The sequence below is a fragment of the Callorhinus ursinus genome, unplaced genomic scaffold (assembly GCF_003265705.2).
Source record: "Callorhinus ursinus isolate GAN/ISIS: 27379988/994484 unplaced genomic scaffold, GSC_fseal_2.0 scaffold47, whole genome shotgun sequence".
NCBI classification, from domain to species: Eukaryota; Metazoa; Chordata; class Mammalia; order Carnivora; family Otariidae; genus Callorhinus; species Callorhinus ursinus.
The window spans coordinates 8089256-8107273 of record NW_027397109.1 but is presented as its reverse complement, the minus strand read 5'-3'; the positions used below and the strand labels follow the sequence as shown (position 1 = coordinate 8107273).

Here is an 18018-nt window from a genome sequence, read left to right as displayed (position 1 = left end):
CGTGTGTGCGTGTGCACGTATTGCATACCTGTGTGTGCACACACCTGTGTGTGTTTGGGAGAGGTGCTAGCCCGGGTACGGGCCTCCTCCTGGAGCTTAGCGCAGCCTGTCTTTTCTCCAGAACGAGAGGCCCATGTGGCTAAGAAGCTGTATTACGTTTTGGGAATTGGCCTCCCTCACTCCCTTTTCTTTCAGACCCAGCTCTCTCCTGGGACATCTGTTTCTTCTTTTGTCTGTTTCAGTTGTGGTAAAATCAATTAACATAACATCTTAACCATTTTCAAGCATCCAGTACGTTGTGCAGCCCTCTTGAGAAGTCTTCCATCGTGCAAAAGGGAAACTCTGCACCCATCAAACACCAACTCCCCATTCATCTCTCCCAAGCCCAGCTTCTGGCAGCCACCATTGTACCTTCTGTCTCTCTGAACTTGACCGCTCTAGGTGCCTCATAGACATGAGTGGAATCAGACAGTACTTGCCCTTTGGGGACTGGCCTTAGTTAACTCCCAGCATAATGCCCTCAAGGTCCATCCACCTTGTAGCCTGTGTCAGAATTTCATTTCTTTTCAGGGCTGAATAATATTCCCTTGTGTGACTAGACCACATTTCATTTGTCCATTCATCCATCAGTGGACATTGGGTTGTCCCCGCCTCTTGATGGTAGTGAATCATGCTGCAGTGGACATGGTGTGCGGACTTCTGTTTTTCCAGTCCGGCTAGTTTCATCGTTGCAAATACTCCTAGGCCCCCTGGTCCATCTGTCTGCGGTGTCAGTCCATCAATCAGTTCTAGGCACAAGGAAATGAAGGCCACCCCATGGGGAAGCTCTTCCCACAAGCCTTGGGCATCCCTGGGCAGCTGGTGTCTGCAAGGCTGGTCCAGTTAGGGAATGGCATTTTCTGTTACCATTTCACAGAGGACAAAGGAACAGGGAGGTCAAGGAACTTGCCCCAAGGCTCCCAGCTGGGAAGCGGCTGAGCAGGGCTCGGGCCTGAGGCCAGCCGTTGTGAAGAGCATGCTCACACTCCCACGGCCCATCATCAGACGCTTGTACAAGGGGCAAGGGGCCAGGGGCCAGGGGGCGAGCGTGCGCACTTGGCAGCACTTGCGAGCAATGCAGAGGCCGGTACGTTTGTATCTAAGGCCCAGGGCGTTAGTAACCAACGTAAGTGTACACGGGGCCCTGCTTATGGCCTCGGTGGTGGGCCCGCTCGTCTCTCCTCTCACCAAGACTGCAGGGACTGCTGTGTCTCCCGGCAGTGTGGTGCCACGCGGCCAAGTTCCCCTGAATCCTCTGGAGAAGTTTGCTGACATCTGAGTTAGTCTTGCACAAGTGCTTTTTCCATTTTCAGCTCCATTACACCCAAAGTACAATGCATTAGTTTGCAGACAGGCCCCGGATGACCCAGTTAGCGCTATTTCCTAAATGGATCCTTCCTCTCGCTTCCCAAAACACCACCATTCAAGAAATCAAGATGTCTCCCGCGGGGAGACACCAGCCTTCTCCCCCGCGGAAGTGCACCCCGTGAGGTTGGAACGCACCCTGGTTCCTGTGGGCATGCCTCATTCGGGAAGGCCAGGACCTGTGTGCGCGCGCACAGCCTTCTCCTCGGCGCGTCTTGCTCCCCTTCTGTCCTCTCCCCCGGCCTAGCCGGGGTCACTGCCAGGGTCCAGGTGCATCCTCCTGGTCATTCCCTCTAAAGGGGCAAAGCTGTGTGTCCTGCTCCCTCTTCACTTTCTTTCCCTGACTCTCCATGACTAGGGAGGAGGCTGCCAGCAGGGACGTAACCGAGCCTGCACCTTCTACCGACTGTCCCAGCTTCTTTGCCCGGGAGCACACTGGGCCCTGCCTGACACTTGGGCAGGCCGGAGAGTGAGCCCGGTCACCCTGAAGCAGCTTCCTCGGGACCTTCCAAGAGCCAGTTACAGTGGGCACAAAATGCCCTTAAATCGTTTGGGGGGCAGACAAGGAATAGAAGTTACTCCTTAATTCTCGTATGGAGAATTGGGGCAGTCAGGTAGGCCACCCTGCTTCTCTCTCTCTCTGCCGGCCCCTGGTTGAGCCCCGTCTGAGCCGAGTGCTCGGGCTCCAGGACTGTGACCCGCTCTGTGGCAGGAGTCTAGTTGGCTGGGCAGTTGTGGCCTGGGACTGTGACGTCAGTCCGCACATGTCTCCTACTGGAAAGACAAGAGACCCCGAGGGCCGAGAGGGACCCACACGGTTGGTTGAGAAAGGCCTCTGGCATCAGTGACAAGGCAAAAATCCACAAAACAAAGGACAGATGGGAATCCTGCATATGGTGCCAGGGTCAGCCTGTGGGCAGTGGCCTTCTGAGCCTGTCTTGGCTTCGAAAGTTGCCATGCCAGGTCCTGCGGGAGGGAAGGGGGGGTAGGCAAGGGGGGAGGGCCGTCCTGTCGAAGGGGAGCATCATCCCCCAGCAGCCTTGGAAATCAAAGGTTAGATGCGAGATGGCTCTGACACAGGCAGCGGTCCCGGGGGTGCAGCAGGGGGGTGTTCACCATGAGGCACAGAGGCAGGTCCCAGATAATGTCGAGCCTTGCCGTGGAATAAGAAGAGCAGTGAGGTGCACAGAAGGGTTTTGTTGTCCTGCCTGCATTGAACACCACCTGTGGTTGGGCCTCCTGCCGGCAGGCCGACCCTTGGCCTCTTAGGGTGCTGACCCGACTCACCCTTCCTGATTCTGGGTTGGGGTCCCCTGCCTTTTCAAGTATGAAGATGCCTTAAAAAGTGACCAAATCCTCAATGAGGCAAGAGCCGTAATGGCAGTGTTTTCGAATTAAGGAAACCGTAAGGACAAAGGCACCATGAATTCGGCGAGGCCTTTAGATGATGTGGGGTGGCCCCCGGGCACTCAGAGGACAGGGTCTAGCCAGCCTAGGCTGCTCATGCCTGGCTCGGGGCTGGGCCTTCCTCATTCTCCAGCATGGCTGGTGGGGTGTGGTGCTCCAGGGCTGCTGAGCTAATGCTGGGGAAGGGGTCACCGGGGTCTGGCCAGTGCTTGCCGAGGTGCCCGGGGTCAGGTACCGGGGCAGGGTGGACTGGAGAGACCTCTGGCGGTGGGTGGGCCCTCAGGAAGCCTCAGCCGCAGGTCCCTGCTGTTGGACCTGCTTCTGCCCTTGCACTGGGTTGTTGGAAGCAGCATGGTGGGGAGGGACATAGTGTCCTCTCTGTTTGCTCCCGCCACTGCATCTCCAGGACTTCAGCATCCCTCCTACAGAGCCATCGGGGTGCAGCCGGCCCACCTTCTCCCCTGAGCAGCAAGTCTCGCCCCTCTAGGGTCTGCCGCCATCTCCCCGTTGTGGTGGGAGAAAGGTGGGCAGGTGTCCACAGCTTTCTGATGTTGTGATCTTTAGTGAATTCCACACGCGGGTGGATTTCACAAACTCAGGGCCTTCATCATCATTTCCCCAAACTCTTTCCGTTTGTCGGCTCATGAATTCATCACCTCCTTGTGAGATGGAAAAAGTGACTTCTTCGCTTGTAAGAGGATCAGATGGGGCTGGTGGAGAATCTTCCAGAATGTGCCTCCACTGTGCACACCACCAGCCCTCCCCACCCCCCTGACGCAGGAACAGAGGCTCTGGGATGGCTGGGTTGGGGTGGGGGGAAGCAGATCCCCGGAGGGCCTGCAAGGTTCAAGCACAAGGCCATGCTGTTGACTTGTGTTTTTTAACCTAGTCCAAATCATAAACGCCCCCGTTGGTGAGTCAGCAGATTGCATGTAGAAGCATTTGTCCCGAGGGCTTCTTCCTCAGCGTGATTCATGTCCCTGCTTCCCGCTTGGGGACTGCGGTGAGCTCCCGGCGGGTGTGGCGGGGACTTGTGTGCTGACCTGACACGTGTCTGCCTAGATCTGCAGCCTCATGCGAGGGGGCATCGCAGAGCGAGGAGGCGTCCGAGTCGGCCACCGCATCATTGAGATCAACGGGCAGAGTGTGGTGGCCACGGCCCATGAGAAGATAGTCCAGGCTCTTTCTAACTCGGTCGGAGAGGTAAGGCCACGCCCCGTCGTCACCCTGCTGGAGTCTGAACCGGAGTCTAGGGCCCTCTGTGCCCCACATTTCCGTGCCCAACATCTGTGCCCCTGAGGGGGCTTCTAGGAGGTGCTCGGGAAAGCCACCGGCCCCTTCCCAGAAAAACCTTCTCAGGAGAGCCCGCCCTTGCTGGGACCTTGGAGCATGCCTGTGCTGGTCATGTGCTCCCACCTTGACCTCGGCCCGTCACTCCCTCTCCAAGGGGCGCTGGGCATCAGCCGAGCCGGTGGGGGTGTGTCTCTCTGCCAGGGAGTGCCCGTGACAAGGATGAGCAGAGCGGCGGGCGGCGTTTGGCTGTTCACTCGGGCTCTGTGCCGCAGATAGGAGGGCGAAGGTGGTGGCCGCCGTCTCTGGAACTGGGTCTTGCATGCTCCTTGCAGGAGCCCTGCCCGCTGCACGCCTCACCGCCCCAGAGCACAAGGCTCTGGGCCGGGGTTCGCCCCTCTGTCTGCTTCCTGCCATCTTCCTGCCCGCAGAGCTGCTTCACCCTTTCCTGCACCGCTGGCTTTAAACTTCCTCCTTTTCTAGTTCTTTCTGGCATCCGTGTGATGCCAGCTTGAGGTGGACGAGGGTCAGAGCAGGGGGGCACAGTTTTCCCCAAGGAACTCACAAGTGAACAGGGTCATTCAGGGTGAGAAGTAAGGTGCTCAGAGTCTGCGGAACCGGGGTCCGGAAGGGGGCCTCCCCCAGCGCCAGTGTGTGTGGGTGTTAGCGGCAGTGGGGGCGTGTGAAGGGGGAGTCAGAACGAATGGGGTGAGGGTTCCCCTGGGACAAGCGCGGGAGGCTGAGGCCGCTGCAGAGGTGGGTCGGCCGAGGGGTCATTTGCAAAGGGCATGGGTGCCTGGGGTGCGGGGAGTCCACATTTGATTCTCGGGGCTATGGAGGGCCCCGGGGCACTGAGCAGGGCAGTGGCAGGCTCAGGCTCTGTGGCGGTGGGAGAGAGGGTGTGGCTTCCATCTTGTAGCCACTGGGGGTGAGCTTGGCCCCTGGACGAGTGGGTGGGTGCTGTTTCCGAGGCGGCTTCTGGCCACATTTGCTGGGGGCCTACTCTGTATTTTGTGAAACTGCCAGGCTAGGGGAGGAGGCCTATTTTTCTGGAGATTGGTGGTGGCAGATGGCTGGCTCTCAAGAGGGAAGAGGGGGGCCAGGTAGGCGCCATTAGCCTCCTTTTACAAATGGCTTCGAAGAGAAAAAAATCCAATTTTCCTAAGTGGATGTTTGAAACGGCCACCCCACTGGGGTGATCAGCCTCACACCTACAAAGAAACCAATCAGGTGGAGGAGAAATGTTTCCAAGTCTTCAGACCTGAGACGAATTGGTATTCGAAGAGACACAGAGGCAGCCGAGGGTGTGGCTGGGGGATGGAAGTGTCTGCCTGCCGTCTTCCAGCATCCCTGAGCGCAGGTGGGAAATCAGTCCCTGGTAGCAAGCTGTGAGGTTTGGGGTGGGTTTCAGGTTGAGGAATGACACAGAATGTTCCCCTGATGGAAGAAGCCATGCTTCACCATGGATGATGGTGGCATTAAAATCTAAATTGATCACGTAGGTCCTGGTCAGGGGGGCAAGCCAGGAGCATGTGACCCTGAAAACCCTCTGCATGACTGGCCTCTCTCTGGGTTGGTCAGATGGGGGCCTGAGACCTGCTTGCTGGAGGAGGGGCGGCCACACCATGCTCCCCACTGCTGCCTCTTGCTGGGCACTGGGAGGGTGAGGCCCGCCGCACCCATGCCATCCAGACCTCCCAGAGCCACAAGGCCTGAGCCTGGCATAGTCCTGGGAGCAGGGTACTAAGAGGAGATCAGAGCAGCAGAAGCAGAGCCCAGCTCCTGTGCTTCCACTGGTTTAACTCTTCCTCCCAGAGCCGTCACGGGGTGGGGGAGGGGGGGTGGGCACAAGGTCAGCCTCCCTGGGGAGCCATCTTGAGCCTCACTGCTTGTGTACCCAGCCCCTTGGAGCCAGAGAGTGAGAGCCAGGCTCCGAAGGCTCATTTGCTGACCCCCAAAGGATGGGGGGACAAGTTCTCGGACCCCAGAACACTCACATTCCCTGGCTTCGTGGGATGGGTTTCAGAGTCCTAGGCACCCCCAGCCTGCTCCCAGATGAGTGGGCAAACCGTAGTCACAATGAAAAGTCTGTTTTTTTGCCCCTCTGCTGTCAGCTTGAGCTGAGGGGAAAAACTAGCACTTGAACGTGTGTGCAAAACCCTCTGGAGGGCGGGTAGGAGAGGCCGGCGAGGAGTCTGCCGTGCCAGCAGACGCTTTCTAAACCTCCATCGAGGTGGTCATTCCTCCTTCACTGGGCAGAAAACCCTCAGGGGGGTCCCGAAGCGAGCTGGCTGCCGGAGTGTTGGATTTGTGTTGGTGGCATCAAGGGGCCGCGGGAGGCCAGCGCGGGAGAGCCGGTTCAGCCCCTGTCTCTCTTTGACAGATCCACATGAAGACCATGCCTGCCGCCATGTTCAGGCTCCTCACGGGCCAGGAGACCCCGCTGTACATCTAGGCCCACCCAGCCAGCCCGCCTGGGTTCAGAGGAGCCCGAAAGGCTGGACCCAGGACCTGACCCCTGACCCCACAGCCCGCCCAAGGACACTGGCTCCTCCGAAGGGCGTGCCCTCACCACCCACTTTTTTTTTTTTTTTTGGACAAAAAGGGGGGATGTCTTCATCAAAGGAGAGTCACAGGAAGCATCTCTGTAGAACAGTCACGTGTTTTGCCCATTCTGACCCGTCTTCTTGTTGCGACGGACAAGGCTGTTTCTCTGTAGCTGTGTGTGATGTGGAGTGTGTCTTTCCTCCCTGAAGCCGTGGAGAGCGGACGTGAAGGGAGCCCCGCCAGGACAGCAAGCTCCTTCCCGGGACGGGGGGCCCTCGGGGTGCTTCGGGGGAGGGCGATCGCGCTGCTGCAGCTGCTCGGCTCCCGGGGTGCGACTTGTAAGTGAAGTCCGGGAACATGTGATTGTACTGAACCAGAAGGGAGACGGTCCTGAGTTAAATAAAAGATGATGGCCACAACATGGAAACTCCATATTTATTTAGACACTATCACGGTTTTGACTTTTACTTTGACAAGCCATTCTTCAGACTTTAGGGTTTCCGGGTGACCCGCCCGCGCACCTACCACTCCTGTCCACACCGGAGGCTCCGAGGCTCCGCGGACTTGCGTGGGCGGAGCCCACGCCCCCTGCCGGCCGCCTCTCCCCGCCCCCATGGGGGCGGGGCCCGCTGGCCACGCCTCCTGCTGACCACCTCTCCCCGCCCCTCAGGGGCGGGGCCCGCTGGCTCCTCCTCCCAGGGACACGGGGCGGGCGCAGCGGCCGCCCTCTGTTCAGTCTCTGTCCACACACACACACACACACACACACACACACACACACACACACACAAAGAGCTCCCCCACCCCCCCCAAACGCCGAACCCACCCTGGCAGACTCTGCCACTCCCGGGGCCGCCGGTGGCAAGCGCAGGTCACTGGGCGAGCCGGGCGTCGCCATGAGCAGTATTCGAGCGTGTGTAGATACAGTGAAACGTAGTCTAGTTCGGTTCATTAGAGGTCATTGTTAACTGACGTCCTTTTGTCTGGAAGTCTCTTTTTTGGCCCCGGCCTTGAAGAATACACTGTGACTTAAGAAGCCTTACCATGCAGTAACTAAAGCTTTAGGATTACTGTATTCAAGGAGTGACCTGTGTGTTGCATGCAGCCGACCTTAGGAAGACTCGCTAATAGCACTAATAAAGCTGAAGTCCTGACGAAAAGTGGTTTGTGTGGCTGGTTTGTTAACAGAGGAATGGATGCCCGTCTTCCCTCCACCTCGAGGCCTTACACCGTGCCTCTGCAACAGTGCTGTGTTTGCTGAGAGCATCCCCTTCAGGTCTGGGGCCTGGGGTGGGGGGGAGCTCTTTCCGGGGAGGTCAGAGGGGTGGGTGCTCCAGCACTGGGTGTCAGGCCTGCACCCACCCCCCCAATCCCAAGGAGGAGACAGGCTGCTAACTTGAATAAGGGAGAGAAGGAGTCTTGCCATTCTCCTGGTTTAAATTTTGGTGATTCCAGGAGAGGTGAGTTATATGCGTGTGTATCTGTAAAACAAAGTCGGACCATCCATCCCAGTGGTGTCTGCTTACCTAGAGGGTTCTTTGTGGCCTGTCACCTGGTGTAGGGAGGTGGGGTGAATGTGGGCTTTGATCAGAAGGCCGGGGGTGGGGTTTGCCCCCCCCACCCCGCGTTGGTCCGGGGAGCTTGGCCTGGTAGGACCCACCTCTGGTCTGCCCACAAGCCATCTGCGCTCCACGCTATGAGCTATTGACAAGGCCCTTCGCAGCTAGCCTGAGATGGCCCACACCCTTGGGTGACGAGAGGGAATGTCACCTGCATACAAGCTGGAGGGAAAGGGCCTCCGCTCTGGAGAGCCAAGGGGTATGTCCCTGCATTGCCCAAGAAAGGGCAGGTGAACAGGCTCCAGAGACAAAAGCCATGGCTAGCAAATGACACGGGGTGGGGGTGGGGGGGGTCCTACCAAATGATTCACATAAAAAATCCAAATGAAAGAGCGCTCTGAGCCAGTGGCCTGCGTTCCTCCGGGAAGCCTCGGATGTCACATGCTCGGAGGGGCAGCTGTGGGCCAGCCCTGACGGGCACCTGCCCTCTACCTCCCAGCCCCCAGGCCCTACCCTTTCCTGGAACGATGTTCGGAGACACGGTTGGCCAGCCACAGGTGCCTCACACTCCCTGCCAGCCGCCCGAGACCCTGGTCTTCAGAGGCACACACGGGCTCTCTGCCTCTCTGTCCCAATTAGACCCGGAGACACAGAGGCCAGAAATAGTTTTTATTAAAACACAGATCATTATGAAAACACCTTGAGGTACATTAAATAAATACAACCTTCAAGTTGTACAAACAGGTCTCCTGTGGCTTGAAAACAACTTCCTATAAATTCTGCCTAATAGCAGCATCTGTGAATCAATACAACTGAGGGGCGGGGGGGTGGGAACCACATCCATTTGAAAGCAGCTTCAGCTTTCTGTTACATGGTTTGTTACAAGCATTCAAGTTGCATTGTTGTCACCAGCTGAAGGAGACCTTGTGAAGGATGAGTCCCCCGCGTGTTCACCATAGAGATGGGGTCTAGAGCTCACCCACCTCAGCGTTCTTTTGCCCCCCCATGCAACTGGCAGTGTCTGGACAGGCTCTGGCCCCCATGCTGAGCTGACCACATTTGGGTTGTGGGGAAAAGGCAGGGAGAGTGCCCAGGACCCAGGTGTGTGCAGGGCGGGGGGGGGGGTCCCTGCAGGTGGGGGTCCCGTGCCTTAGCTTGCTGGGGCAGCCCGTGAGGCTCTGCCCTGGCCTGCTGATGCTTTATCAGGAGGAGAGCAGGGAGGCCGTGCACCAGCAAGGGGAACCACATGGTCTGGGCTTGGGGTGCTGCCCAGACGCTGCTCGGCAGAGCAGGGTCTTGGGTACTAGAACTGGCTTGTTCCTAGCGGCTCTAACTGGCACTTCTCTCTTCCCGGGACCTTTCCCGGAAGCTGGGACCCTGGGCCCTGCTGGAGCCCACGTGGGCCACCTGGGGCCCCTAGCGGATGGGCAGAACGTTCTAGCTCAGTGGTATAAAACTGGGTACAGTCTCCTCACCTGCAAGATAGAGTTGCTCTGAGAGCAAACGCACAACTGAGCGTGGAGGACGCGTGAAGAGCAGGGCTCTTGAGAACAGCCGGGACTCTGGGCTTTGGCCAGAGCACCTGCTTGTACCCAGGTGGAGGTCCAGGCTGCCGCAGGAGCTCACGATGGCAGAAGAAACGCTGTCCCGCTGCAGGGAGGAGAAGCGAGGGACACAGAGCGCCAGGGTGGGCTGCACAATAAAAATTCTGCTGGCCGAGCTCTACCCCAGAGCGGTGAGTGCGAGGGTAAGGGGCTGGCCTCACTCAAATTGCAGCCACGTCGGAGAGTGCAGGCTTAGCTCTGGGGCTCGGCCCAGGGGCACCGCTATGTGTGCCCCCAAGCCCAAGTGTGGGCCCCCCCACATGCAGGCGAAAACCCCTGCAGCTTGCTCAGCTCTGGTTCCCACCCCAGGGACACCGAAAACGCCCAGATTCAGAAGCCATGAATGCTGTGCTGATGGGCTCAGGGGAGGCTGTTTGGAAAAACCGTCAGTTAACTGTACCAGTGAAGGAATTTGCTTTGGGCGGGGGGAGGGATTTCAAAAGCCCTCGGCTGAGGAAACTGAGAGAAGAGATTTCCCATTTTGTAGTCTGGGTAAAGTGCTCATAATTCATCTCTGGGATTGTCCCGTGGAAGAGTTCTGGTTGGCATCAGAAGGCCTGATGGGTTTTCTTCCAGCTCTGTCACCTCAGCCAGAGGTGAGGAGGCAATGACCCAGAACATTTACTGAAGCCAAGCGTTCAAAGCTGACCGTCACTGCAGGCTCCCCCGCACCTCCGTTGCTGGGGGCTCCAGGCGTCCGGACTGCAGACCCAACCCTGCCAGCCCCTTCTCAGTGCCAACCGCACGACGTCCCCAGCACGTTGGCTACGGTGGGGCGCAGAGCGGAGGGCAGGGCAGCCCACGGCCCCTAGACGCTGGACGCCAAGCAAGAGAGGGCAGCGGTCGGCTCCTCTCCTTGTGTTCCCCATGCCAGGCCCCTGGGCTCTCAGTCGACGGCTGTGGGTGCTGGGCTGCCTTGTTCAAGGCAGGGCCATGGCACGGGCGCTGGTGGCCACTGCTGTGGATGGCACAGGGACAGGCGTTCCCATGGCTGCAGAAAGTTCTGGAGGACCGTGCTGCTCCAGGGCCGTTGTGGGAAGTGGCTGGGGTTAATGTTGCCAGAACATGAGGGCCGATGGGGACGGGGGAGACCCAGAAAGGCAAAAGGCCCAAGCTGCCGCTGCAGGGAGCTTCCACGTACCCAACTCGGCAGGGGCTGTGTGGGAAGATGACTTACAACCTGTGTCTTCTGCTGCCTGGCTGGGAAGGGGATGCTCTGGGTCATCAGCGACCTGCTTTCTGAGGAGGCACACAGATCCTGGGGTCCAGGCCTCCTCCGCCAGACCCCCACCCGTCCAGGCCGTCCTGGGGAGGGCAGACGCAGGGAGAACCCTCCAAAGGGGCTCCCCAAGAGTGTCTGCAGAGGAGGAGACAGCCAGAGAGACAGTGGGGAGGGTACCCCATGGAGGGGCGCTGGGGAGGAGAGGCCCAGGGGACCAGGGGACCTGGGCGGGGTGGGGGTGTCCAGCAAAGCTCCCTGCCGCACCAGCTTGCTTCCTGGAGGCGGCCAGGCCACGCTGAGGTCCCCTGATGTGATCCGTAGGCACGACAGCCCTGCATCCTGCGGGCGGAGAGCTGGGCCCGGGCTGCCCTCCGTGCCAGAATTACCCATTTTCTTTCCAGGCAGCACACGACAAAGGGTAGATTATTGAGTGATACAAACCATAGAAGAAAATGGTCTCATTTTACTCGATGTCCCCCTCTATCCACTAAACACTCAACTGAATCGGAGGTGGGGAGAGTCTTGCTTTTTGACGGCCCTGATTTTGAAGATACTTAGCATCTCTAGCGTCACCTGCCACTGTGTTCCCGGAACGCTGGGTAGGTAGGTGCTACATGCCTGACAAAACCAAAGAGTTCACGGTGGCCACGAGAGCCATTTTTCTGTATTGGTGGAATAGGTAGGAAGTGTCATCCCCAAGACAACTGACTGGATCCTCCTGAAGAGAGGGACGGCAGCTCGCGGCCTGGGCCACCCCGAGATCTGGGCCGCAGGCCCCTCCCCGCCAGCACAGTGGCCTCCAGCAAGGACGCGCGGGCCCAGGCCCGTCCGGGTCAGGACCCTTGGCCTGGTCACACCTGGTCCCGAACACCGGCGCTGAACACGGCCTCCTCCCCGTGGGGCTCTTCAGGGGGGCCGACTGGGCGGAAGGTGCCCACCACGTGCCGCACCTCGGGAGGGAGGGCACAGTTCGAGTGTTCCCGAAACTTAGCCACCAACACCCTGGCGTCTGCGTGGGCCTTGCTGTCCACTAGAGAGTGCGGCCGCTCTTTGCAGACCGTCTGTAAGGCCGCCGGCTTTCCCCGCGGGTCGCCTTTCCGGGGATCCAGTGGCCCAGCGGGCGAGAGCGGGCGCCGACCTGCACAGGCAGCCGCGACAGAGTGAGCTCGGGCAACTAAAAATCAAGGGAAAAGATAACATCTGAAAACAACCAAAACAAGACAAAAAGCAGCCGTTAAGTGAGTTCTTGACAAAGCAAACGCAAGCCTGCTTGAGACACACTGTCGGCTGGCATTTCCACGTCTCTGGGCTGACGCGCTGGGTGCGTCCCCGCTTCGTCCCCGTTGTGGCCCGGCCTGTCAGCCCTGAGCTGAGCTGGGGTTATAACCTAGAGGGGCCACAGCCCCCCGGCGCTGAAGGGCTGGAGATCGAGGGCAAAATGCGAAGCGGGCGGGGCGAGAGGGGCAGGTTCAGGTGGGGATCCCCCTTATATTCGTTTCTCCGCTGGGGGGGTGGTCCTTCTCGGCCTCACCTGGCTCAGTGACGGTTGCCCTTGTGGGTCTGATGGCATCTAGAGATGGGTCTGCCTGAAGGTCAGAGCTGGGGGTGACAGAGGGGCAATGAGGGCACCCACCACCACGTGCAGGGCTGACAGCAGCCACTGCTCACTGGCACCAGAGCTCAGAGCACCCAGAGCCCTGCAGGCCAAAGCCAGGGGCACTGGCACTAGCTCCCAACAGGGCCCACGGCTGCTCCGGATGACCCGAAGCATAAGCCATGGTCTGACGGTGCCGCCTCCCCAAGGACCAGATTAAGGCCTGACTTGCCCACAGCGCCGTTTCAAGTCACACAAAGGAAACACATCCCGGTGGCCTGGCATAGTTCTGGGGGCAGTGGGGCAAGGCTGACAGTTCAGCACGAGGAACTCTTAAGAGCCTCACACGTGAGGCTCATCTCCCCCGCCTCAGAGCGTCTCAGAAATTCGGTGGAACAAGCAGCCCCAAGCCCATTACAGCCGCTGTGGCCTCTAATGCGTTCCCTGGAGCCAGAAGGGAAGGCAAGGCCGTTCTTTGAAAGCCCGCAGAGCTGGGGAGCCAGTGCTCCTGGCCGACACCCTGAGGCAGCCAAGGAGCGCGAGTCACACACCACCCCCCCCCCCCCCCCCCCCCCCCCCCCCCGTCTCACAGCAGGTGTCAAAGTGCTTCAGAAAAGGAGTGTCTCACCGGTCCCCAGAGCAGCCCCGGACAGTCCTGCTTCCAGGTCCTGGCTGCAGGACGGGGTGTGTGATGAGGCATGGCCTTAATCAGAGAGAGAATCCAGTTAACAGGCGGCAGGGAAAACAGAGCTCCTGACGACACACGAGCATTACCCTCCCGTGGCCGAGAACTATCTTTTCGATGCGGCGGGAGCCGCAGGGGGAGGCTTCTGCACTCCCGCCGAGCCGTGCGCCGTCCCACAGGGGCAGTCCCAGAGCTGGTGCCCCCCACGGGGCAGGCGGCATCCCCGGGCCCGGGCACAGTGCGGCGGGCCAGCGCCCCAAGCAACCCCAGTGCCCTTGGTCGGAGTGCCCATCCGCCCCGAGGGTCCCCAGAGACCCCCGGGGAGGCACATGCGGGACAGTAATGTCTAGCTGAGGAGAGGCTGTGCCGACGGCGGCGTGGTGCGGGGACGCAGAGAAGGCCCTGTGACAACCTGTAATCAAACCGCCGCTTCTCCTCATCCCCACCCCCAAAATGTCACGGTTTGCTGAGCCCGACTTTCCCGGCAGGGGGCAGAGGAGGCCATCAGGGCCACAGAGCCGACACGCCCGGTGCCTGGGATCGTCCCCCAGACGTGAACGGGTAACAGCCCTCACGGGGAGGACAGAAGGGCTGAGCGTGGAATCCTCCAGCACAGGGGGGGGGGGGGGGGGGGGTGCAGAGGAGGGTCGGAGGGAGTCCTGTCTAGCGAGCTGGCAGCTGGACGTGGGAGGGGAGGGTGGCCGGACAGAGGGATGCAGGCCAAGGAGCCTGCAGGGCCAAATCTGGCTTTTCCACCAGGAGGGCCCTTGTAGGCAATGACCTTGGCGGGTTCCTGGTTCCTTCTGGGGATACAGTTCTCCTGGGGCACGGATCCTGTGTATTTGGGGTTCAGCCAGACAAGACCACTGAGTCCAGGCCCCCAGCGGGCCTCTTCTGGGCTCTTTGGTTCCACTGTAGGAAGTCTACAGTGGCCCTGCAGGCCTAAGTCCCACCCGACCTTACCGGCAAAGACACTGCCATCCTCCCCCCTCAAAACGAGCACCGGCTTCAGGGTGCACAAGGCCCCCTGGGGGGCTGGTGTGAAGGGCAAGTCCTGGGCTGCTGGGCACAGGAACTCTGATGCCAGGCCCGACAGCCCAGGGAGGGCGCCGCGCCCTCGGAGTCACGTGGGGCGATTGGGACCCAAGCTCCAGGCCACACAGGGAGGGCTGCCAAGGGGGGCCACGAGGCGCTATTGGAAACACACCTGTGTCTGCCTGGGGCGGCTCTGGCTGGAGGACACCCTGCCAACCCAGCGCTGCCACTGAGGCACAGGCATGCCTTACGTGGCCCTGGGTTCCACCAGGCCACGAAGCAGGCACCGGCACTTCCCACAAGTGTGGAGCCCACGCTAGTCCCGGGGAGAGAGCCACCAAGGCCTATGGGTGGATACAGCCTGTGGTCACCTGCCCGACCTGAGTCCCCACCTGGGCCCCAGAGCTGGTGTGCCACCAGCAGGCTAATGTCAGGGGCTAGCCGACCCTGGGTGGGCTCTCATCACCCCAAACCTTCCATCCCTCCTCCCCGTACTCCCCAGCCTGAAAGTAGGAAGGCTGGTGGGTACTCAGCAAGGGGCCCCTGACTGTCTACCCCTCCCTAGGGCCCTCAGGCATTAAGGTCACATTCCCAAAGTGGCCCCTGAGCACAGGTCCCAAGGCCTGGCCTTGACTCTCAGCTCACTGAGGCCTGCAGTGTCCAGGGCAGAGCAGGGCACACGCTGGGGACACGAGGGGGCTGGACCAGTCATACCTGCCACACTGGATGAGCAAGAAGTGGGATCACTGGTGGAGCGGGCCACACGCCCAGGTCCTGGCACCACCCATGTGCCCTGGTCAGGGCCCTCCGGGGACTCGAGGCCAGGTGGCAGGGGCTGCAAAGCACCCACGGGGCCTTCAGGGCTCAGGCCTGGCGCAGTGGCACCCTCAGATGCCAGGAGGCTCGAGCTATCTGCGGGCTCTGCAAGGCAAGGGACACAGTTTTAGCACTGGTGCTGGGCTACCACAGAGCCACCCAAGACGGGCCTGGTGCCTGCCCATGCTCCTGTTGGAGCTCAGCCTCCTGGAGCCCTCCCAGGGGGCCCGAGCCGTTTGCCCTTCAACACCCAATCTAGACAAACCTGTAATCCTGAGGGCACAGAAACATGGAGCATGCTTTATGGTGTAGGAAGGTTTGGGTGGACACCAGATGATCTCCCAAGAATCATTCCAGGGGGTGTATGGGGTGCGGGGCACTTACACTCTTCACACTCCACACTTCTCTCTCTCCATGAGAGATTAAAAGTCAGAAACCAGCCCCATCTCCCATCCAGGGTAGGCCTTGGGGGGTTTGAAGTCCAGGAAGGGGGAGGTCACAGGATGCTCGATGCCCACACAGCACACAGCCCATGCAGAGAAAGGTGGGGCTCAGAGGGGCGGTAGGGCATCCTAGCTGGGTCCTCCTGGGCCCGAGAACCTGCCTGCTGCACACAGAGGGTATGGCCCAGGGCCTGGAGTGCCAGCCTTGCCCTGGTCAGGCAGGGGCGGGAGCCCGCCCGGGGAGGCCTGCCTGGTTCTCCAAGCGTGGGCCAGGCCGGCAGCATCAGCACTGCCCGGGGAATGTGTCGGCGTTCAGACCCACTGCACCAGAAACTCAGGGGTGGGAACAAGCCCCCAGGGGATTCTGATGCCCGCCCCCCCCGCCAAGTGTACGACCCACTGCTCTGTCCCTGTGATGCCGGTCAGGTCGGGCTCCAGCCCCTCACCACTCCAAGGCTGGCCCCCTGGGGGGACAGGATCAGAATCTGTCTTAACGAGATCGCAGGGGATCTGTGTGCACAGTATTAAGGCTCAAGAGGCAGTGCTCCCTCTGCTCTTTTATCCCATTACCAGACAACATCAGAGCTGCCTTCCATGAGGCTCCTCACCCATCAGGGGCAGATTTTTGAGGTGAGAGGCCCACCCTTTGTAAGAACCACAGCAGCCTGAACAACTCCAGGTGGGAAGCTCTGGGGTCTGTCTCTTCCATCCCTTTCCGTGGGTCCTGTGGGAGGCCTCTCTCTCCCTCCTGTGTGCTTGCCCTTCACCGAGGGGTTTACCGGTGACCTCCCACTTAACCCTCTCAGCTCTCCCAGGCTACCACTCAGGAAACACGGCTGAGAAGCCTCAGGGGAGGAGGAGCTCGAGGCCACGGAGTGGTGGAGCCGGTTGGAAGCAGCCCACTTCTAGAGCACTCCGGCTTCTGCAGCCCTCCACTATCACCCCTGCCCTCTCCATAGACGCCGTGAGACAATTAGCAGTCCATCTGGAAAGACAGAAGGATGAACCTCACCTCACCAATCACAGCAAAAAAAAAAAAAAAAAAAACAAAACCAACTTCAGGATGATTATCTTTTTTCTTTCTTTCTTTCTTTCTTTTTTAGAGAGTGGAGAGGTAGGGGGAGGTAGGGGGAGGTAGGGAGAGGGGCAGAGGGAGAGGGAGAGAGAGAATCCTAAGCAGGCTCCACACTCAGTGCACAGCCCAAGTTGGGGCTTGATCTCCCAACCCTGAGATCATGACCTGAGCCGAAATCAAGAGTCCCAGGAGCTCCAATCCTTTTCTTTTTTAAGATACTGGAAGAATAGGTGTAGAAAATACAGGAGAGTAAATCTACAACTTTGGAGTGAAGAAAGACTTTGTAAACATGATAGACACCAGAGAGGTAAAGCTTGATAAATCTGACAATAAGAAAAATCGTAAAAAAAACCCCAAAAAACACAAATTGTAAAAATTGTATGGCAAAGGCATCATTAACAGGGAGGAAGCTGAGCACAAACTGGGAAGGCGTCCCTGCAATGAACAGAGAAGGGAGAAAATGTCTCTATTTAACAAATATTTTTCTTATAAATTTACAAAAAAAAAAACACCCCACAAAACACTGCAAAAAAGTGGGCCCCAAACTGACCTACAAGTAGGTAAAAACATGTAAAAAGGTGCTCACACCCCATCTTGTGTGTGTATCGTTCACCTGCAGGGATGATAAAGATCATCAGGAATGATGATGTCTTGGGGTGTCATAAACACCATTGGGGGGTACGGACACTAGCAATAAAACCCTTCCAGAACGCCATGTGGCCAACACGCCAAAACCTAAAATACCCATTTCCTTGGACTCTGCAATTTCACCCATAGGAACTGATTCTAAGGAAATGACTGGGCAAGCACTCAAAGCTGAATGTATCCATGTAGAAAAGAAACAGGTCCCTGTATCCTTAGAAAACCTCAAACCAATACCACCTCACACCCGTCAGAAGGGCTAAAATTAACAAGTCAGGAAACGACAGATGCTGGCGGGGATGTGGAGAAAAGGGAACCCTCCTCCACTGTTGGTGGGAATGCAAGCTGGTGCAGCCACTCTGGGAAACAGTATGGAGGTGCCTCAAACAGTTGGAAATAGAGCTACCCCTACGATCCAGCAATCGCACTACTGGGTATTTACCCCAAAGATACAAATGTAGGGATCCGAAGGGATACGTGCACCCCGATGTTTATAGCAGCAATGTCCACAATAGCCAAACTGTGGAAAGAGCCAAGATGTCCATCGACAGATGAATGGATAAAGAAGGTGTGGTAAATATACACAATGGAATAGTATGCAGCCATCAAAAGCGATGAGATCTTGCCATTTGCAACGACGTGGATGGAACTGGAGGGGGTTATGCCGAGTGAAATAAGTCAATCAGAGAAAGACA

At 58.7% G+C, this 18018-nt stretch overlaps 2 protein-coding genes across 16 annotated transcripts in view; one reads left to right on the top strand and one right to left on the bottom strand.

Annotated features, from left to right (window-relative positions):
* Window positions 1-7797, top strand: part of APBA2 (amyloid beta precursor protein binding family A member 2) — a 233116-nt gene extending 225319 nt beyond the window's left edge. For all 12 annotated transcript variants that reach the window (XM_073882524.1, XM_073882525.1, XM_073882532.1 and 9 more), the window contains 2 exons: window positions 3874-4014; window positions 6485-7797. In XM_073882524.1, coding sequence (XP_073738625.1) covers window positions 3874-4014; window positions 6485-6556 — 213 coding nt within the window. In that variant the 3' untranslated portion in view covers window positions 6557-7797. The remainder of the gene's footprint in view (window positions 1-3873; window positions 4015-6484) is intronic.
* A 3681-nt stretch (window positions 7798-11478) lies between these two features.
* The window catches only part of ENTREP2 (endosomal transmembrane epsin interactor 2), a 459294-nt gene continuing 452754 nt past the window's right edge, over window positions 11479-18018 (bottom strand). For 3 of the 4 annotated variants that reach the window (XM_025893132.2, XM_073882519.1, XM_073882520.1), the window contains 3 exons: window positions 15062-15268; window positions 13256-13330; window positions 11479-12207 (listed from right to left, as the gene is read on the bottom strand). In XM_025893132.2, the coding sequence (XP_025748917.1) occupies window positions 11885-12207; window positions 13256-13330; window positions 15062-15268 (605 nt within the window). In that variant the 3' untranslated portion in view covers window positions 11479-11884. Of the gene's footprint in view, window positions 12234-13255; window positions 13331-15061; window positions 15269-18018 lie in introns of all 4 variants that reach the window. The other variant, XM_073882521.1, reaches the window with a different exon arrangement.